General features: G+C 42.2%; 1 protein-coding gene across 4 annotated transcripts in view; it reads left to right on the top strand.

Annotated features, from left to right (window-relative positions):
- Nucleotides 1-3,473: 3,473 nt before the first annotated feature.
- Nucleotides 3,474-23,214, top strand: part of RPRD1A (regulation of nuclear pre-mRNA domain containing 1A) — a 149,607-nt gene continuing 129,866 nt past the window's right edge. For all 4 annotated transcript variants that reach the window (XM_088476342.1, XM_088476343.1, XM_088476344.1 and 1 more), the window contains exon 1: nt 3,474-3,838. In XM_088476342.1, the coding sequence (XP_088332468.1) occupies nt 3,688-3,838 (151 nt within the window). In that variant the 5' untranslated portion in view covers nt 3,474-3,687. The remainder of the gene's footprint in view (nt 3,839-23,214) is intronic.

Genomic DNA, 23,214 nt, shown 5'->3' with positions numbered 1-23,214 from the left:
ATTTTTATTAATAAAAACAAACAAAATTGCATATAAGACTTATTTTTTTTCTTGCAGCCCACACACTCTATGACCTTGAATATACGGCCTGGTTGGTATTTTGTGTTGCACATGCCTGGTGTAGCCCATAGGTTACAGCAGCACAACATGATTGCTGGGGGCCAATCTCGAATCCGACATTTGTGGCACATGTCAGAAATTGAGAGACTACAGCAGATATCGGAGATATCTGCTTCGGCCCCTTCATATTACAACTGGGGGATACTTAGTATTCACGGCTTTTCCCTGAAAAGGGGTATATGCTACAAAAACTCCAACATGACCCGTTCCATTAGGTACAAAAAACTCTACTCCTGGACTTCCTTATTCATATATGATTGCAGCCACCTGTGGTGAAACACCTGTCTCGTCAATTAACTAGATCAACACAGGCAACTGCAATCATAAATTAGGTGGAACAGGCCCAGTGACAGGGAGTACAAGGGGTACACCTGTGCCGGGCCCCGAGGGCTATGGGGCACAAGTCGCCTCTCGGTCCGCGGCTAATAGTAAATAATAACTGCCCATTGGCCGCCCGTCCGGCTCCCCCCCCAAAGGGTATCCACGTCACCCCTGCCGGTCCCGTCACTACTCATTTGTGTGCGGCCTGGGGTCCGACAGGCGCTTTCGCATATCACGTTATGACGCTGCGACGGACCTCCTCCCTGTATCCCTGGCCTCCAGCTGCGACATCCATCCGAGGAGCATGGAGGCCAGGAAAGGTGCAACTGACTGCCGCCCGCCGCCTGGCACACAGAGTGAGGCCGCCTGTGTGCCTGCAGCTCTGCATCTCGACTGTCTGTCCCAGCGGATGTCTGTAGGGGTAAGTGAAAGTGACATCCATGACAGACCGTGTTTATTTGTTGCTTGATAGTTCACCTATTCATAATTATACATATAGGCATCTCCAGGTGTACTTACAATGTGTCCAAATTTAGTCAGTTGTATCAAATCAAGTGCAGCTGCATCCCGATCTCCAGCCACGGAGAAAAAGATTCCAGAAATATGCAAACAAAGGGAGAGCGCACTCGTAAGTAATAAGTAACAAACGTTTTACTGCACAACATATGCTCACATACATTAAGGTTTAAAAAGTTGATCTTAGCTGCAAATCAGTGTGATTCCACCATCTCTCAGGATACAGCTCCATCAGAAGCCCGCTCCGGTACACAGCGGGTAATGTTAGCACGTCCACGTCACAGGCCCCTCCCAGCGCGTTTCGTCACTATCGACTTCGTCAGGCTGACGAAGTTGATAGTGACGAAACGTGTTGGGCGTGCATCTCACGCTGTGTGCTGGACTGCTGTGAGGGGGGGAGCAGCGCCGGACCCCTCAGGATGCCCGGGTAATCTGTACCCGCTCCCCCCCCCCTCTCGGCGCCCCTGGTTATATGTATTGGGAGGAGTGTGTGTGTTGTGTGGAGGAGGGGTTGAGGGGGGTCCCAAGATTTCTGTTGCCGGCCCTGGGAGGGAAGTCCAGGAGCAGAGCATTTTGTGCCTGATGGAACGGATCATGTTGGAGAGTAGGAAATAATGATAAATGGGCCTCAATGCATTTTATTTGATAACAAGATAACAACTTGGTTTATCAAACTAGTTTATAATACACATATAGAACACAGTTGTAAACGCCACTAAATGTATAAACACAATGCAGTTTATATGCATTTGTTATTTTCGAGCATTTAAATATACATTAATAAATTACATTACAAACGACGGAGTACGTAATGTTCATTCATCCTCTAAAGGGGCATATCCATTACCAGATGTATTTCTGAGTGATGAAAGACAACAGACATCCCTTGAAAATTCTGGTGGCTGTGCTGAACGATATCTGTCATGTACATGACAGATTTTGGCAAACGACAAACGATGAACGATATCGCATGACATCATTCAGGGAGTGGATTTCTTTCTCTGCAGCGCTCTGTAGCTGCTGCTAATATCGTTCGTCATTTACTGCATATGGGGGGAGATGTACGAAGCCCAGGAACGGTATCAGCGCACGTTATGTGCGCTGATACCGCTTCTCCCCGATGTATGATCGGGAGTCTGGGCGGTAAATAACAGGGGCGCTGTGCGCCCCAATCATTATCGGCGCTGCTATCTATAAGATAGCAGCGCCGACGGCAGGGCCACGTACGAACGGTCATAACGCATGACCGTTCGGCCGGCTGTAGCTGTCGTTATCGATAGCGACAGCCTGGCATTAGCCTATCCCCACAGCAGGGACAGCGCTGTCCCTGCTGCCGGCTCCACACGGGGATCTCGCGATACTTGCGAGATCCTGCGCATGCTCAGTGGAACCGGCCCGGAGAGAGACACAGCGCATCAGCACTAGGCTGATGCGCTGCTGTCTCTAGCGGGTAGCGCCGGAGGGGGGAGTTAACCCTCCCCCTCTCCGGCCGATGAGATGTTTATACATCTCATCGGTAGTGCTTCCTGCTTCGCCTCGGTAAAGAGGCGAAGCGGGAAGTATTATAGCGGTACGTTAAGTGCCGCTATAATACATCTACCCCATTAACTGCACAATATTGCTAATATCGTACAGTTATATGCGATAATTGACCAACATGTTGGAGAGATGATAGATGCGATTTATCGGCCGTGGGAGTGCGCACCTATCATCGTTCAGGGTCTATCCATTAGCAGATATAATGAACGTTTGAACAATATATTGTTCATTTTATCTGCTAATGGATAGGCTCCTTAAATGGCACGTCAGTCATTTCTCTTTTGGTATTATTTTTATGCAAAGATCTCCTTTGCTTCCTGTATGTAACTGACAGTACCAGGGCATTGTAAAGTGTTTCGGGCAATTTGATTTGCGAATGACCTTTATTGGTCCATTTTTAAAAACTGTCCCTCAAAGTCAGGGCCGGATTGAGGGCCACATGGGCCTGGAGCTGAATTTGATTAAGGGCCTATTGTGAAAAGCAGATGAGGTGTGACCAGTGCTGTGTGGTGTGGCCAGAGCCACATGGGCATATATACCCGCTATAATCTCAACACCAATGTCTCCGTAGATATGTAAAAGAAAAAAAAATCTATTTTGTGAGGTAACTAGAAATACAATTTTACTACTTATGATTTATGGCTGACCTTGTGGACAGCAGAGGGTCAGTCAACATCATGCTGTCATGATGATGGGCCTATTTTTATTTGGAGGCCTGGAGCTGTAGCTCCATCCGCCCCGTTGTTAATCTGGCCCTGCATGTACAAATTTCTCTCACACACCGGGGACATTTTCCAAGTGACGGTGTCTGAAGCAGCAGAACACGGCGCATTGCATTATGACCAGCCGGGCACTGGATGGCAGCGCGGATAGTGAGGGGATACTGTACGGAGCAGCACAACACGGACCATCTTGTTGCAACTTGCTATTGGTGCGCTGCACAGCTACTGACGCCATTTCCGTCGGCATCATGTCAGGTTCCTGTAATTGGGGCGGTAGCAACGTCAGCTGTAAACATATCTGTAACCCGGCTGAGTTCCAGCACTAGTGCCAGGCTCATGGATGCAGCAGACAGCGCGTTTAGATCTCGCTGACATTACATGGGAAGATCGGGGACAGCCGCCCAGCTGCTAAGCGTCCTCCGCCTGCAGAGCTCCCTGTTAGCGCTGGCCGCGGTGTGCAGCCTCCGGCATGTCTGCGTTCTCAGAGGCCGTGCTGGAGAAGAAGCTGTCGGAACTGAGTAACTCCCAGCAGAGTGTGCAGACCCTGTCTCTCTGGCTCATTCACCATAGGAAGCATTCCCGGGTCATTGTCTCCGTGTGGGATAGCGAGCTGCGGAAAGGTAAGGCAGGAGGTATGGAGTAGCCACCCAGACACGCACACACACACATAGGGTAACGGAGCCGCACACTTGTACATGGGAAACCGTGTTTACTGGCTGCATTCACTACAGACATCACTGATTTACCTCAAAGGTCATCTTTGGTTACAATGTCCGAGTGCTGGGAGGTGTAACCATCATCCATCTAGTTTTGCAGCCTGACCATTCATTGTTAATAGAATGTGTCTCATAGTTCATCTTATGGACTGCTGTCACATCTCAAATATATAAAGTATTTAGGTAGGCAGTGCTGCATAGTATGTAACCTCCCCATATGTCACATTTAAAGATTTATGCTGGGTGAACACTGGGCAATATATTGTTTGTACAGCCTATAAACAATGTATCATTCAGTGCATCGGCTCACAATACACTGAAGGTTTTCCCCGTGACCAATTAGTGGCAAAAATTCCAGCGGCACGGGGAAAGGCTATTCAATTAGACTTTTTCCCGTGCAGAAAAATCGGGATTCGGGGATAGAAATCCACTGTTTCTCCATAAACTGCGGAATTAATGGGTTTTCCCCCCGCGCGCGAACCTGATTTTGTGGTTTTTCCATGGACTTTACCTCGCACCTCCATGAGCTGCAATGTTTAGTCCGATTGCGGGGGCTCACACGCTGGGTAATCCCCGCTAATTGAATTTCTTTGGTGTGGCAATTAGCAGCACAGCAGATGCAATATATCTGAAATATATGCACATGTGCTTGTGTGTACGGACAACCGACCCATATTCTGACCACAGGAACCTGCGACAATGACATCACAGCTGGTCGGATACACATAAAAGCGCTCCCACTTGTGATGTCTGGCCAGATATACAGTATCGTACTTATAATGTATATACTTACCAAAACAGTCTGTCTGTTTTGCTATAGGCCAAAGTGTGTCCCCCCACATTAGTATTATCCACTGATTGCTACAAGAAAATGCTCCTGATTATTACTTAATCAAACAACTTGCTATGTCACTTTGTAACGCGAGTTACCATGTAATGACCATAAAGATAAAAAAAAAAATTAAAATTAACCTTATTGTACCACAAAGTACACTCTCCCAGCGGTTGTCTATATACTAATCACTCAATTTCTTCCCCGTTCTCTTTAACCATTGTACACTATGTAGCCAAAAGTGATTGGACACTGACAGCAAATAGATCAACAAGATTTTGACGTCTGTTCTTTGTAGGTCCACCACGTGCAGTGATTACTCCAGACCAGGGCCGCAACTAGGGAGTGGGGCTAGAGGTGCACGTGCCGCCAGTGTCCTCCGGCGGACGCCCGCCTCCTTCCCTGCAGCACCGTGGTAGCTGGAGGCTGGAGTTCTCTCCTGAACTCCAGCTTCCGGCTCTCCCCACAGGCACTATGGGAGAGATGTCATGACTTCTCTCCCATAATTCCGAGGAGCAGCCTGGCTTAACGGACGTCGGAGCGGGGTTTAAGGTAAGTATTATTATTTTTTTTTTCTTCTGTAAGCGGCATTAACATATGAGGACACTACTACCTGGGCATTACTATAGGGGCACTGCTGCAGGGGGCATTACTATGGGGGAATTACCAGGGGGCGCCAAATTACTGTCTTGCTCCGGGTGACAAAAATCCTAGTTTTGGCCCTGCTGCAGACACCCTTCTTGGTAAACTGTCAACAAGTTCCTGGTCAACAGCAGACTGTATGTATGGCCATTCCGCCTTAAGTACAGTGGCCAACTGTGACACTGAAGAAGGTCGAGTAGGCCTAGAACGCACCAGTCGCTCCAATTCTTCCCAGAGGTTCTCAATGGGGTTAAGATCTGGACTGAGCTGGCTAGTCCATCCGAGTTACCAAATTTTCTGTATACCAGACCAGCATCGCCCTGGAAACATGACAGGTGTCATTGTTGTCCTGATAAAAACATTTGTTGTTTCCATAGAACTGCTAGTGCATGGGCCTCCCTACAAAGTGTTTTTGTTGAAACTGCCACATTAGTGTCGATTTGTAACTCGTGTTCAGTGGTATGCATTTCGCTTGCGCGGGGATGACCAATCGCTTTTGTCTAGAACGTGTAATTATATTTGCTTACCTTTAGGAATTCTTTCCTCTTTATTTACACACGATATCGTTCAACAATAAATTGTTCATTTTTATACAGTGAACTACCAACGATGCGCGTTCCCGCATGGACGATAGCGATATCTATGGTCGTCCGTACATGCAGGCCAACTTGGACGATTTAATCAAGATTTGCATGTTCAGAGATGTGGCAGGATGACTTCACTGAAAGATATCGATCATAGATCTTTCAGTGTGTACACCCAATATCGTTTGTCCTGCACTACAGAAAGTTCAAGGGAAATCGTTCAGTGATATTGTTGGTTGTATAGATCGTACCGTGTATGCAGCTTAAGTCTCCCGTCCTACTGAGTCTGCGGCTGCCTGCTCCTGGCTCCTCTTCATGACAGATGTCCTGATGCTGAGAAGTCTGCACTGCTGCGGCTGCCTGCCTGCTCCCGGCTTCTGTTTGAGGCTGCAGAAAGCCAGGGGATGGTTGGGACTTTAACAAGCCTGCACAGTATCTAGTGCAGCAGGGGGGGAGAGTGGGAAAGCACACTCTCCTCCCCTTGCTCTGTTGATTGGTTGGAGTGTGTCCTGCGATACTTTTTTTTTTTTTTTTCTCACCCCTAGAGTATGTTAGTGCAATAAATACTTACATCAGTGTTTCCCAACTCCAGTCCACAGTGTCCCCTAATAGTGTGTGTTTTGTTTTATAGATCTCCTAGTTGGTGCACAGGTGTATTCATTGTTGGCTTACACATTTTAAAAGATCTACAGGCAGAGCTAATTATTTCAAATGTGATACTGAGGAGATCTGTAAAACATGCACTGTTAAAGGTCCCTGAGAACTGGAGTTGGGGAAACACCGGGGCGATTCAAATGTTTTTTTGGGCATGATAATTAATGAGCGCCCAGTTTGCTATTCAATTGTTCTGGGCGCTCATTAATTATCGCCCTCTTCGCCGAGTATCTGATGAGGTTTAGCCGTGTAAAACGGCTAAACCAGTCTTAATTTCTGGATAGGGGGCGCTATCTGCGGTTAGCGTGCCCTAAATAGGGTGTTTCAGACACATTTCTGCTCGTACCCTCCTGAGTGCTTGCAGAAATGCCGGCGCCGGTGGCTATCGCGCCCTAACAGAGCAACAATTGAATTGCTCTTGCGGGCGTCTTAAAAAAGCCACCGGCAGAACATTTGAATATTTCCCACTGACTCAAGTGCCCCATACTTAAGACAGTCGTTTAACCTCAGATCTGGTTGGAAATGCCAACTGGCTGCCATCGGTGATTGCCGATCCATCAGAGAATCTGTGAAATTCTTCATGTTAAAAATCCCCGATATGCTGATCCCAAACTTTTTTGGTCGGAATCGGCAAATCATGCTGGATTACATTGATGCCCCAGCATCTGGATATCGGGGAATTGGCCCAATACTTTGCTGATGAATGGGTTTTTTTTTTTGTAATTCGGGGAACCTCAAAAAAGAAACATTTTAGTTTTTGGTGGAATAAGTTCCCCTTAATTAAAATAAAAATTTTTACTTAAATTTTGGTGGTCCCTTGATATGTCTAATGCTGATTACAAACTTGGCGATATATAGCTCATTCTATTGACGAGCGATCTATCTCAAGTGCATTGATGGGTGTTGACACCCGATATGTCGGTGAATTATGTAGTTTACAGACATATCAGGTCGGCCCTGCAGCACTTCTGATATATCTAAAAGATATATTGGTGTATCTGGCTGTGTGTAGGGGCGACCTGTACTTGCTGCAGGGACCGCAACACTGAAATCTCAACTGGGTGGGTAAATTTAAATGCCCGCCCAGTTGGGCTGTCAGGCCCGACACATCGGGCGGACGATTGGTAAGTTACCAATCGACCCGTCGACCTAGAATATACCCTGCATAAGGCAGTGTACACACCTTAACAATTTATTTGCAGATTGACTGATCTCACGATCTGATGATAGAACACATACACTAAATATACATCGTTGCTACCAAAATATCTGTTCTGAGAATCTTGGCCAACTAAATCTTTACTCTGTAACCCTGTTGCATGGGTGGCCGGTTGTCCATATACACTGCCAGGTGTACAAATATAGCTCTTAGATTTATTGTGATCAGCTGTGCAGCAGGGCGGATATATGTCATGTCTGTGAATGAGTCGTTCAGACATATCTTCTGTACACACTGGTAGATGCACTATGCCATATGTTATTTGTTGGCTGATTGAACGACATATCGCGTAGTGTGTACCCAGTTTAAGTGTCTGAACAGCCCCTTTGTGAACTTGCCTTTTTATATGAACATCTTCCCATATGTGAGACAGTCCCTGGGAAAGAGGAGAAAATCTCGAATGCAGAATTTTGCATACAAATAATCTGTTTCATTTTCTGTGCTTTCTCCTGAGTCAGCACCATGTAAAATAAGTATTATCTACAATGTTTCTCTTTTATGCACAAGCTACAGCTTAATAAATCTCTCTGGGTTTAATTACTTGAACCTTTATAAAATGTTTAGCATAATTATGTAATTAGTGTAATTTATGTGATTGTCATAATTGTCCAAACCACTAAGGAAAACCTGGAGTTACATAGAGATACTGGCATAACCTCAGGGAAAATGTGCAGCTTTATAATGCAGAATTCAGTTTCTGTATATTAGTATTTATAGGAAGTTCTAAAATTAGAGCACAGGTGGGGGGTACATGGCCAGTAGCAGTGGTGGGTGGGGCAAACTGTGGTGTCCTGGCATATGTTGGGTCTCTTTACTAGAACTTAATACCACAGGTATTCCCTTATTTATTTGTCCATCGAGGTCTAGCGGTCCTCTCCTAACAGGCATTTAATGTCAAATTCTTATGTGTGGTTGTGCATAGCGTTTCAACAAAGCCAGAAAATCTTGGCTGGGTTACCATTGCAGGCAATGGGGATCTTATTGGTAACCTCTTTCTGCTTCATAAATACAGATACAGTAAGGCGCCATCCCTGTATGGTATTTGGTCTGGTGGTAATTGATGGTAAGTGGGTTAAGACTATTTCTCCAGCATTAGCCTATGATAAATAGCCCAGAGCAGTGAAAAGCCTTTTTTTTCTGACAATTTCCACAAAAAATTGACTTTTTACTGCTTTATAATAGGAAAACTAATAAATTCTAGTAAACCAGCTCTTGCATTCTCCTGGTTAAATACAAAACTAAAAATGTCATGAGTAACTACTGTACTTCTTGTCTCTAGATTCTTCAGTGGAGTCAAATCTTGAATTGAATACTCACATTTGATATCCCTATCCTGATTAGTCAGTTAATTTAAAATGTGTCTATATAATATTTTGAAGACTAAATGTTTTAATCTTGTTAGATTGTATTTTCTTTTCTGAATAAATAAAATTAATAAAATGGAAATAGAATTCTAAGGTAGGTATCTGAGTCACAAAAGAAGGGGTAGTGGGGCTAGTCCTGATCATTCTATTATAGTGGATTTGCTGGTATTGGACACAACAGTTCAGAAGTAGTAATGCTCAATCTGGGTTCTTCCACTAGCAATGACAGGAATGACTGCTTTAGTGAGGTTTATTATTATTATTATTATTATTATTACTACCACCTTATTTGTAGAACGCTTACATATTATGCAACACCTAAGTGAATTTTTTCTCATTCACATCAGTACCTACTCCAATGGAACTTGAAATCTACTGTATGTTGTCTAAAATATACACACTAGCTAATTTAACCTTCAAGTACATCTTTGGAGTGTAAACCCATGCAAGCACAGGTAGAACATACAGACTTTATTCTGATAAGGTTCCTGATTAGAATCAAAACTCTTAGACAGCAGTGAGGATTCAATGAGGAGGACAGATGGAGAAGTCTATCTCCAGGACTGTAATTGTCTTTTGGATCAATTGATTGTTGTGAGGGGCTATTGAGTGATTATATACAAACTTATGGTAGATAGACATTACTCAAAAATGATTTCTGTGATTTAAGCTGTAAATCTGCAGCAAATGACTCAAAATACTACCTTTTCTCATATGCTGTACATAAAAACAGAAAGAGCTTAAAGATGCACTACCACCAAGTCACTGAACATTTATGTTTGAAACTTTTAAATAGTGTAAGAAGGAGGGTAGGTGTGAGCCAGTGAACCAATCGGAAGGCACAATCGCTGTAATAGAGGCTTCTTCCTACTCAGACACCACATCCACAGCATGAAGCCCAGGTTTCATCCTGAATTACAAGATTAATTGAAATAAAGCCTCTCTCCCAGGTAATTCCACCCATGTGTACAAAAATAACTAACTTCAGTAATTGATGGACTACTATTTGTTATTTATGGATTCCTTTATAACTTTGGCAGTGCACAAAATTGGTGGTAAGAAGATTAAAAATGGAAGCAAAACTGAGAAATAAGCAACATCTCTAATATCAGGACCTTTTTCACTTGTGATGCCACCAAAACCAATATTCATGCACTTGTCATCGCTCACCTTTAAACTTCTCTTTGACCTCCCGCTTTACACACTTGAATCTATCATGAACTCTGCCACCCATTTCTTTATTTCCTTTCTGCAATGGCCTGTCCATTCTGAACACTTCTTCACTGTCTCTGCTCTCTACTCTGGTGCTCAGTAGCTTGCCAAGTCATACTTTCTGCCAGTCTTGCCAGTTTCAAATGTTTAACTAAACTAATCTTCATCGACACTTATGATTCCTCCTCCTAAATCTTTTCTTTTTTCCTACCCTGACCTTCGCTTCATCATTGTTTGTCCACCATCTAACTATTCATCCATCCCTTCATCCCTCCTCTCGTGTTTAAGGTCTCAGGGACAGGCCTTCCTTCCACATGTCTGTCCCTAGCACTGGCCTTGCTTCCAGTGCTTCTTGTCCCCTTCAGAGACTTTGATGTGTGCTCACACAGGATCATTGAGTGCTTAACTACCTTCCCCTACCTATAACTTTCACTTGCCTGTCAAGATAGTGAGTTACACAACCTTCACCCTTTGTCTTACCCTTTGATAGTCTTACTTAGTTGGTTTATTGTTCTGTGTTCCAAAGATATGTCAACTTACATTTAATGTTTAAATGATCTGTTAAGTTTCACTATTACTTTGTATAATCCCTATACAGTGCTGCAGAGACTGTATTAAAAATAAAAGATATTATTAGCAGCAGTAAATGAGAGGAAAGCAGTGTGTCAGAATTTCTATTACTGCAGTATTATTGTTACTCTGAGAGTGGGGCCTACTTGTTTTACTGGTGATGTCACCAGCGCTCTGTGCACCCTTCTCCACATGGGGCTGGAAGACTGACTAAATGCTAAGGACATCCCCCTGACCCTCTCCTCCACCAGACAACAAATCAAGGTAAGTTATGGGGTTGGAGAACTTTTTTCCTAGCCAATCAAGATGCTACTATGGAGATACGACAACGCTACCACGTTGGAGAGTAAGACTGCCTTTGCAAGGAAACTGAGGGGTTACATCATACTTTTTTGTAAAATGAATCCCACTTCTGTGTTTCTTTCCTTTTTGTTTTCCACCACTGCCTATGTACTCATCCACTCTATTTGTTGTGTTTTCTACCAATCATACATTTATTGCAGTATATCTCAATACATTTCTTAAAACATTCCTTCATGATAGCAGTATTACCCTATACTTTGTGGGAAGGGGAGGTTTTTGGGAGGAACATTAACAAGTTGACTGCCAATTTTTTTTCTTCCAAAAACTGTGTAGAAATTGTTTTATTTAATAAAGTTTAAAAAGTATTAATACTATAAATTTTTAAAAAAAATATCTAGGGGGTATTTTGCAGCCTTATCCCCTCATGTCCGTAGGCCCATTATAAATTAACTGCCCATCCCTTTATTGGTAATAGACCTCCCCCCCCCCCCCCCCAGTGGTCATAAATCCTAATAATAGGCCCTGCCCCTGTAAAAAGCCAGTTTTTTGCACCCCTCCCCACCCCTCCTCGTACCCTGTGACCAGGGGCTTAAGAGGTTAAAAAGCGACAATAACATATGTTGTGGGTTCTCATTATTCCTCTAGCTCACACTACGGTTATGCATCCGTTTTAAATTTTAAATATAAAACTTATACTTTTCAGGTGGTAATACAACTTTAACACAACATAGAGTATTTACTTGCTACAAGTACATTTAGATAAAATCATAGCCTGTGGTTTGGAATGTAATTTTGCTGTAGTTATGCACCTAGGCCACAGATGTGTTAAATGGAATTTGTCAAAAATGGGATAGAGCAAGACTTTAAATGCTAGTTGACAAAGTAATAGCCATAATGTTCCCGCTAGACTGCTGGAAGGAGCGCAGGGTGCGGAGGATCTGAGTGGGCTGAAGGCGTGTGCTCCTGATAGTGGGCGTAGCTGAGTGGGGGAGGGTCATGTCCTTGTGATGCCCCTAAATCATCAAACTCGGGGGCGTACCCAGCACTTACAGAGCTCTCCACTCATGGTGAAAGGTCACTGCAGCTTTTCCCACCCTCCTGACACTGTGGCCCACGGGTGGAAAAGGAACAGGGCAGGCTGTTTTAACGGGGCGCATTTTGCCCCTTTAAAATTAGACTGGGCGCCGTGCCCTGCTAGAACAGCCTATTTAAAAAGGGCATATGCAGACAGAGTCCCAGGAAGTCCATAAAATCTGTTATGGCTGTAACAAGAGTCATGTAGCAGAAAACAGAATTCTGGGCAGGAGGATCACACGGTCTGCACAGTGTGAAGGTTATTAACTGCAGCAGTACTGATTAATTGTTGCTCTACTGGATGGCAGGAATAAACCGCAATCCTGGTGGTGGAAGTTGTTACAGCATCTTGAAAGTCCAGAAAAACAGAAGTTAGGACATCGTCAACAGTGTGGTCCGAAAGAATTGCTCCCTGTTAGAATAATTTGGTAACTGTCACATTCAGGGTTTATTTTGCTATCTTCTTGATCAAAACAATTATAGTTTGACATTTGGAACTTGAAAGACTTGTCTTTTTTTGCCCCCAATGATATAATGTAAATCCACATAGTGCACCCGGAAAAGGGGCGTGGTCATGAAAAGGGGCGTGTCTATAAGGTGTGTCCCCTTTTTGCCATACTTGGGGGCGTGCCCGGCACTGACGGACACGCCGGGCAGCCCCCAAGCGCTGCAGACAGTGAGAATAGATGCCGGGCGCATGCGCCCGGCGTCTATTCTCCGGCGGTGACCGGGTCACTGCACAATTCTCCACCCGTGGGACACTGTGACCCGCGGGTGAAGACGGCACCCGCAGGCTGTGAGGGCAGGGCGCTTTTTGCCCTCCTTCTGGAGGGCAGGGTGCCGCGCCCCGCTAAAACAGCCTAGCGGGAACGCTACATGTAAGAAGGTTGACAGGTACAAAAGGTCGACATGAAAATTGTTGACACACGATTTTTTTTGTTGGTTAGGGTGAAGATTAAGGCTAATAAAAAGGTGTTGACCATTGTTGTTGACATTTTGACCATGTCGACCATTTGTCTAACATCTGGTGTCTATCTAAACACTGTCAACCTTTTTACTGTCTATCTGTTAATCCACACCTGTGAAATGTGGTTTGATGACAATGGTATAAAATACTACTTTGTCAAGACGGGACTAAGCTCCTAATAAAGTTTGGGTGCTCCAAACTTCTATAGATGTGTGCTAAATTCTAATAATTAAATGCTAGATCATATTCTGTGAGCAAATCCTCCATTTACACCATCTAAAGAATATTGGTGGAATGAATGCATATAATACAACAATATCTTACACCCCTGAGCCATACTTTTGAAAACAGATTAAGTACACACAAGTTTTGGCAAGAGCATCAACCATTTGTTTACTTCAGTGAATGCTTCTTACTTTCTGTAGCAATGGAAGACGAGTGCACTCCTGCAAACTCCTCTGGATTTTGCCCACTCATCTATCACTGCTTCAATCCATCTTGAATGTTGCAGCAAGACTGATCTTCTCTTGCCGCTCAATATCTGCCACACTGCTTTGCAAATAACTATATCGTCCATTCAGCAACAACCATCATTACTATACATCTCAAATTATTCTCCCTCTTAGGCCTATCTATGTCATGTATCTCTGGTAACCACCTCTTCCTCCCTACATGATTGCTCCCATGCTGCTACCCACTTGTGGAATTTCCCACATACCGATCAGACTCTCCCACAGCCTTTAAGTCTTTAAGCATCGCAAATCCATCTCTTTTAGAGTGTACCCTACTCACACCTAAACTACCCGCACTAATACTCCTTTCACATCGAAATGCTGGGTCGTACCCGGGATTTTGTACACTAGTTCAACCTGGCTTATTGCTGGGTCGATGACGTCATCGCCATCACGTGCTGAGCCGACATTTGAAGATGACATCATGCTGTGAGTGGAACCCGGGTCGCATTAACAAGGGTTACCCGTTCACACTGCATCGTGAACCGGGTTTAACCTGTGTTTAGCCCTGCTAGTTACCAGGGTTGAAAGGCCGGGTCCCGGGTTATTTCAACCTGGCCCTTTCATACTGCACAGTATCCCAGATTGCTGCGCGTCCACGTGCAATAACCTGGGTTTGTTGCTGGCAGTGTGAAAGGCGTATAATACACCTTCATAGCTGTTCTAATCTCCACCCTGAGCCACACTCCTTTAATATCAGCTGTGCCTTTTTCTAATAAGAATGTAAGCATAAATGGCCGGTTTTCCCCACTGTCCAGCATTGTGGTGCCTAACAAATTAATACTGCTACTACTACATTGTTTTCTACAGGAACATTCCATCTCGCACCCAAGTAACTATTTAAATATTCTCTATTAACATTTCGTTATAAGTTCATTATAATTGGTACATACTGTCACACATCCGGCTTCCAAGCCCCGTTGCCTGATGTGGTGCTTTCCGTTGCCTTGGATATCTCCGTGGGCCACTGAAGACATCCCTGAGTTTGGTGCATGCCAATAAGCTGGGTGGTTGGTATATCTCCTGGATCAACTCTCACATCAACTGTGCATGGGCGTCTTCATCTTGATTCTTGTCAGGTGACTTTCTGCTCACCAATCAGGAGCCACTCTATGATCAGCTGATGTAAGGAGCCCATAAAGTCCATGGGTGCCCTTTTTAAGTAAATCCTGGTGAGCAGACCAGTGCCTGAACAAGTTCACTCCTGTGACCTTTTACTGGCTCCCGGCTGCTATTCCTGGTGTGTTCCAAGTTCTGTACCTTGATCTATTCCTGCGCTTCAGCCTGCAAAGACCAGCATTCGTTATTTTCCTGTACTTCAGTCTGCAAATATCAGCATCCATTCTACGCAGTGCACTTCATCCAGCAAGCCCAGTGTGATGCAATCCCCTCAGAAAGACTTTTATGAACTGAGCAGTGCACTCACTGCAAGTGTTTACATCCCCCTGCATTTATACACCTAAACCAGTTCCAGCATCCATCTTGGACTGTGTGCAGGCACTGTAGCACTACAACCCTCGACAGATGGCACACCTGGTCCACTGCCATCACACTCTACTTTTGGCAGCTCTCATCAATCAGCTCTGTGCTCCCTGGCTTGGCATGACGCCTACTGCTGTCAGTTCCGAACCAGCTTACTGACAAGCTAATCTAACTGTAACTGCCATTCAGTTTAACACTGCTATTCAGCTATTTTTCACATGACAAAGTAAAATACCAGCGATAGGAAATCATTAATTAAAAGATGGACGGTTTAAAATTATATTACACATTTATTAACTGTTAATATCTAACAAATAGGCTGCTTTGTCATCGGTAATGGAATTAGTACTTTCTGTGTTTTATGAGAATAAATTAAGCAGCAAGGTATTACCATACCATGGACCAGTGTATCCAAAGCAGTCTCTTTAGCATCCAATTGTGCAGTCCACCAGATGTCCTTAAATGCTGCAGATGGTTCCAGGGAGAGGTATAATGTGCCAGTACAAGTCCATAGATCACAGGAGTCCAAATTCATAAGCTCAATGCGTTTCACTGGTCTATCATCACACAGCTTCCTTTAGCATCCAATTTAATTGGATGCTAAAGGGACTGCTTTGGATACACAGGTATTGGATAATTAAGACACAAGAGGAGAGAGTCCTAATTCCATTACTGATGACACAGGAGCCTATTTGTTAGATATTATCAATATTCTTATATCTTTAAACCTGTGGGGATTGATTTATTGCAACTTTTTTTTATTTGATTATGTTTATATTAAGAATTTTAATGTGTAATTTTTTTTTTTTTAAACCGTCCTTTAAATTACGTATTTCCTAGCGCTGGTATTTTACTTTGTCTCTGGATTTTTGCAGGGGTTGAGAACCTCTTTATCAGCTGCTTTATGACAGCGTGTTTATATATATATATATATATATATATATATATATATAATGTATTTTATGTTCTGCTTTATTTACGGTTTGTGCGAGTGAGACATTCCAATGCAAAGTACAGATTTCAACTTTTTTTTACTAATCCAGAAAACTTTTTAGTTGTTTTTTTTTTTTTAAGATGTGTGTAGTAAATAAAATAAAAACAAAGTAAACTTTTTTGTTTATACTTATTTTTTGGCTGTGTAATGTTAGATTGGATCAACCATTCAGCCTTTCAATTCAATGGTGTACCTAGAGAAAAATTTTAACATTATTTATATTAAGTGAAAATTGTAAAATTGTATGTCAACATAAAAACACAAATGTAGAAATGCAACTGCACAAACTTTTTTTTTTTTTTAAGTTGTATGCATCAGAAAAAATGGCAACTATAAAAATGCAGTCTGAGCATAGATTTTCCAATCCTCCATAATTATTATGAACTTTAATTTAAAAATCACCAATATGTTACACTGCATAGTACAAATAATAAAACAAGTTAGATAAATGGTGTGACAGAAGGTAAAGATGACCATGACCAATTGATCTTATAATTGAAGATTTGGGGAACAATTGATACATATAGTAATGGAATACCAATTGTAGCTGTTGGTGGGGAAAGTGCATGTGTCTAATGGAAGAAGCATAACACTGGGGTACAGTCAATCTGTTGCCAGGGATTTAAGAATCGATTTCGATTAATTGTGTACTCCTGATCATGACTATGCCATGCTTATTTTTCAATTGGCTCTAGTTATTGAGATATGCATATGTCTTTAATATTTATGAAAAATAGTTAAAAAGGTATTTTTTTTTATTCTGATTAAATTTGATACGTTAAATGTTATAAAAAGACACAGGATAATTACATACATAAGTGTTAGGAAGCTATGAGAACTGTTTTTTGTAGGAATTTCCTTTTGTATTCTTGTTGCGTGCAGTCCCTCTGCAGACTCCAACAGTAATCGGCAATCATGTGACGATCCCACCTTCCTTGATATCTGTCTTACATTACCTGAATATCCTGGTGGAACCGATTACCCTCTTCGCTTAAATCTCCTAGATTGGACGGGAAGTGATGTAAATGGCTGTACAAAGAATGTACTTTAATACTCATGTTGGCACCTACTTTCTCGAAACATTTTAGCATGTTGTGGACTAATTCATGATAGTTGTCTGCCATGCGATTGCCTAAAAATTTTTGATTGACAGACACAACTTAGCCATGCTTCAGGTTTGGTTTCAGTCATAGATGTGGTAAAATTTGGATCCTTCACCAGTTTCCGTCTCTGTGGGCCGTCGAAATTTCCTGCCTTTAATTTTTTAATACTAAGAGATGCAATTGTTCGACAAATATACATGAAACAATCGCCTGACTTGTCCAATGCTTTTACAAATTGTTTCATTAAACCCAGTTTGATATGGAGAGGCGGCAGTATGATTTTTTTTTCCTGTCAATTAAGGGCTCATGAATGATGTTGGCTTCTCCTACAGTTATAACTTCTCTTGGAGACCATACGGTTTGCTGCCAGTGCTTTTGTTTTGCATGACTATCCCATAAGCATATGTGACGAGGATACTTAGTATTTCCACTTTGCAGCCCAAGAAGAAAGTTTACCATTTGTAAATCGACACAAACAGACCACTGATGCTGAGAATAAGCAATTTTTTATAAGGTACACACTTAACGGTTTTTTTTAACAATTTGTCATTAACGACGTTATCGTTAAATCGTTCAAAAAATCGTTCAGTTTGAGTTATAACGATGAACAATAATCATTGAAGCGCGCTCCCGTTTGTAGTAATTGTTCATTGTCCATTTTAGACTGTCCAACTTAACGATTTTCATTAAGGGAAGGAACATTTTTCGTTCATCGTTGCAAAAATCGTTCATTACGCTTCAAAAATCGTTCACTTTTTCAAGGGAAAATCTGACAGAAAATCGTTGGTTACAAAATCGTTACGTGTGTATGCACCTTAACTTGATATTTTCATACTGTTCTTTAAGTTTTGTTGAATGACCGATAGGAATCGACGCAAATGTATTCCCATAGTGCAGTAATACGCATTTTAAGATCCAAAAAGAGCCGCCAGACTTCTGCTCAATATTCTGGTAAACCCATCATCTGGAGAAGTTACGGAATATTGTTGCAATACACAAGATTGTTATCTTGGCTAAAGAACAGCAGTGTGGCTTGCTCTCTATTTCGATACGACGTTATAGTAACATCTGGCTCAAGACGGTGCTTTTCTTGAAGTCTGGATGCTAAAAGCTCAGTTCCTTTTCTTTGATAGATTCAAGTCACAAATTAAATCATTTAGTTCCTTTTGAGAAAATTTGTTTGGAGTAGAGGAACTTTCTTCAAACTCACTTTCATCTTTGTCACTTGCGCTGGATGAAATTAACATTTCCACATCATCACATTCAACTTCACACAAAGAACTGAATGACGGTACAGGTAAATCTTCGCTATGTGGCATTGGATGTTTTGTGCAGAAGTCATACTTGGGTTTGCGTTTCTTAAATCGATTCATACCCTTCACATTTACAGCACAAAAATAGCAGTCACTCAAGTGATCTTTTGGCTCACACCACATCCATAGGTATGCCGAAATTAAGTCCTTTTCGATTACCTTTAGTCCAATTGCAGAGTGATTCCATGCAGGTTTTACAAACTTTGTAAGGCACCCAAATCTTGTCTTGCTGGCTTATGTGACATCCAAAATAAGCCCGATATGCTAGTTTTATAATTAGTTATATTTTTTCCTTCTTTTGCAACACTATATATGCCACAAATATAACACAAAACATCAGGGTTGTTAGTCCACCGTTTCCGAGTAGAACTAATTTTTACGGCGAAAATGTTTTGATTCACACATTTTGATTCTAACTCCCAACAAAAGCTGAGGACGTACTGAACAAAACAAGCCCAAACGGCGGGAAATTGGTTGTGGTGGGACAGAGAGAGGGCCGAACAAAGGAACAGGAAGTGTGCTAACTGTGTCACTTGGTCCTCTCTGCTGCTCCTCTCTGTATGCTGGGAGGAGGCGTGGCTGTGGTCTGAGGATGTCCCAGCAGGCTTAGCAGTGCACTGCCACGCCTCCTCCCAGCATTCGTGAGGAGATTTGAATGTGTTATGTGTCTCAAACGTGACTACCAACTACGTTTTATCACAAATAAAACAAATATTTGTTATTGTTGAAAGAGGATAGTTGTTATAAAAGCAAAACTAAGTCGATTCTGTTAATTAAAGCAGGCCTAGACTTAGGTACTTAAAATGGAGAAAATAATTGAATTTTATAGTTTTTCATTAATTTGAAAACTGGAGCCAATTCAGCTATAGCGAAGATTTAATACGAAAATAGGACCTGCTAGTACTCTCAAAACGATCTTGAATCCTTGGCAAGAAAAAAATATATATATTTTTTTTATTCCCAAGTGTAATAAGTCACTATTGGTAACTGGCTTTTTAATTTGGTTACCAATGTAATAGATCATAATGATGACAGCTGTATTTGACATATATAATACAGATTCCCTCAACATGCTAAAATACTTATACACTAAATTAGTGTTAAATCATATATAATACAATTAATACTTTGTCTAACTGGCTGTGTCCCCAAAGATGGTCATTTGCCAGCTATGGACCAAAATACAATAAATGCTACAGGGTCCTTGGATGTGCCAGGTACTATTCCTTTATATACAGATTAGCCACACTCATCTAACCCGCAATGCGTGCGCATCGCGGCATGGATGGTACGACTAGTGTGCCCGTGTATATGGCGTACGCATGCACATGCCATAGACTTAAATGGAGAAATGCCGGCTGCGATGAGTCGCAGCCTAGTGAGTGCTGTGCTATGCCGCGATGCGTTCGCACGGGCTATGATGAGCGTGGCTACATCTGTATGTCTAATTACTTCAATAATACCTCTTTCTTAATATTCCTTTTAGTAATATACCCAATGAAGAAGATTTGTGATTAAGTCTTCTTGATTTTACACATATACCTTTTATACCAGAGTTCAACCAATTACACAATCACTATAAACTTCCTTTAAGCATTTTAATATTTTAAAACCTCAATAAAATCCATAAATAAGCCTTATAAAAAGTGAATTTGGCCTTATGCGGTTGGATCTTATAGACTTGCTATCCTCCCCTTTAGGGGTATGAGCTCATGGACACCAAGTCCTCAACCTTTGGGTCACAGTAGCCATGTCCACCCAACGTGTTTTCGTCTCTAGCAACTTCTTCAGTGATGTATTTTATAGTTGCTCCTGATTCACTACCTGACAGGAGAGCAGAGCACATGTGAAGAGGTCTATTTGAGTCTGCTCTGGTTGATTTGGGATATTATGATCAGAAGCCTGCAATAAACTCTGGAGGCATTGCTGTGAGGAAAAATGTGGAAAACACATGGAGCAAACTTAAATTAACTGATAAGCCACTATAAAATACACCGCTGCGGAAATCACTAGAGATGGTGGGACAAGGCTACTGTGACTCATAGGTTGATGACTTGGTGTCATGCTCATACCCCTAGGGGGAGGATAGCAAGTCTATAACATCCAACCGCAGAAGGCCACATTTGCTTTTTATAAGGCTGATTTATGGATTTTATTGATGTTTTAAAATATTAAAGTGTGTGTGTATAGATAGATAGATAGATATATATATATATATATATATATATATATATATATATATATATAGTTGCATGTAGACGGGCACTCAATATGGATGTAGAACGCCGTGGTGCCTGCTAAAAGTTTGCATATACCATGTCTCCTGCTCGATAGAGCAAAAATAAGCGGCACTCCTCCGGACTTAGTGAAAAAAATATAGATGGTTTTAATCCAGCATGAACCAACGTTTCAAGGCCCCAACGGCCTTTTTCTCAAGGTGTGATTAACAAACAATGCTACAGTGCTTCCTTAAGACAAGTGAACCACAAATGAAATCGCCTGTCCAGCAGCACGCCTCCGCGCGGCGAGTGTCGCCCACCATGTGACGTCATCAAGCGGCGTTGTAAGGAGAATAGAGGGAGGCAGGGTAGAAGCTGTCTCCATAGTAACAAACCAAAACAATCCAGCAGGGTGGGCGGATCCAACCGCGCACGGAGAGCCAGCGCTGAAGGACAAAGACGGAAACAACAATTAGTGACTAAAAACATGACATACTTAAACAAAAGCATGCCACAACTCAACCATATTGACATATGATGCATCTGAAAATTTTAAAAACAGCACATAGATGATCCTACAAAATATATATATATATATATATATATATATATATATATATATATATATATATATACACAGGATCCTGCATCAGGACTGCTGATCTATGCTGATCCTGCGCACCATTAACTGGTAAACGCAGGAACAACAAAGCTCATAAGAAGTCCCCATAGATGATGAGCGGGTGTACTGTATCCAATAGAGTAATCCATTTAGTTTCCAAACGAAGCAATAATTTAGCTGGGTCGCCTCCTAGTTTTAAAGGAGCCACATGATCGATGATCTTGTAAGTGGGTGACCGGCTGTTTTGAAATGATGAGCCACCGTTTGATCGGAGTCCCTTCCCTGGATAGCTAGTTTGATTGAAGAACGATGAATGGCCATTCTCTCTTTGAACATACGTATGGTTTGACCAAAGTAGTTCAAGCCGCAAGGGCTTGTGAGTATATATCTGGACGTACAGGTTAAAACATGCTGAATGAAGTACTTCTTTCCAGTATGCGGATGGCAAAAGAAATGGGAAGGGGCCATATAGCTGCAAGTTACGCAAGAAGTGCACAGATAGCAGCCAGGTTTTTTGTACGTCGTTCCACTTTGGATAAGTGTAGGGGAATGTGGGGTGATGTCTGCTTTCACCAAGATGTCCTTTAGATTTCTACCTCTCTTGTAACTAATAAGAGGGGAAGTTTTGGACAGTGTGACAAGTTCTTTGTCCGTACTGACTATCGGCCATAATGCTTTAGCAGCTTTGGAGACCACTGGACTACTTAGAGTAAACTCAGTGACAAATGGGATACTATTCTGCATAATGGGTTTGACTATAGGGTGTAGCAGTTGGTCTCTAGTCATCTTTAGAACTTCCTGCTTATTTTTTGAGAGAGTATCTTTATTGAATCCCCTAGCTAGGAACTTGTGTATGATTTTATACACTTCTATCTCCACCTGTGTGGAAGTGTTGGTGATGCTGGCCACACTCATCATCTGAGATTTGGCTAGACCATTTTTAAGTGCTGGTGGGTGAAAACTGTTGGAAACCAGAAGGGTATTTCTATCCGTTTCTTTAGAGTATACCGAAGTAACGATGTTGCCTTGGCAGAAAGTGATACATACATCAAGGAAGTGTACTGACATGGGGCTATAATTAAAGGTGAATTTGATCGGAGTGTTGTCTTGGTTAATCCTGTCAATAACATCAGTCAGCTGTTTCTCACTGCCACTCCAAATCCAAAAAAGGTCATCTATGTACCGTGTGTATGTAAAAATGTATTTTGAAATTTCAGGATCCGAGAAGAAAAATTTATGTTCTTTTTCGAACATGTAGATGTTCGCGAACGATGGCGCTATGTTCGATCCCATCACGCATCCCCTCTTCTGTCAAAAATATGATCCATTGAAATAAAAATAATTACGCGTCAGTGTCAGTTCTAGTAGTTTGTAGGGATGTGCAGGCTCGGTTCGAGTTTGCACGTGGAGCTCGGATTTTTCCCTCCAAAAAAACGGAACTCAGAACGAGGCAAAACGTCATCTTACATGGACGAACATCATCATTCCTGGACAAAAGACCAGGAATGATGATGTTCGTCCATGTAAGATGACGTTTTGCCTCGTTCTGAGTTCCGTTTTTTTGGAGGGAAAAATCCGAACTCCACGTGCAAACTCGAACCTATCCGAGCCTGC

The sequence above is a fragment of the Taudactylus pleione genome, unplaced genomic scaffold, assembly GCF_031769625.1.
Source record: "Taudactylus pleione unplaced genomic scaffold, aTauple2 ptg000186l, whole genome shotgun sequence".
Lineage (NCBI taxonomy): Eukaryota > Metazoa > Chordata > Amphibia > Anura > Myobatrachidae > Taudactylus > Taudactylus pleione.
This window is presented reverse-complemented; position numbering and strand designations above follow the sequence as displayed.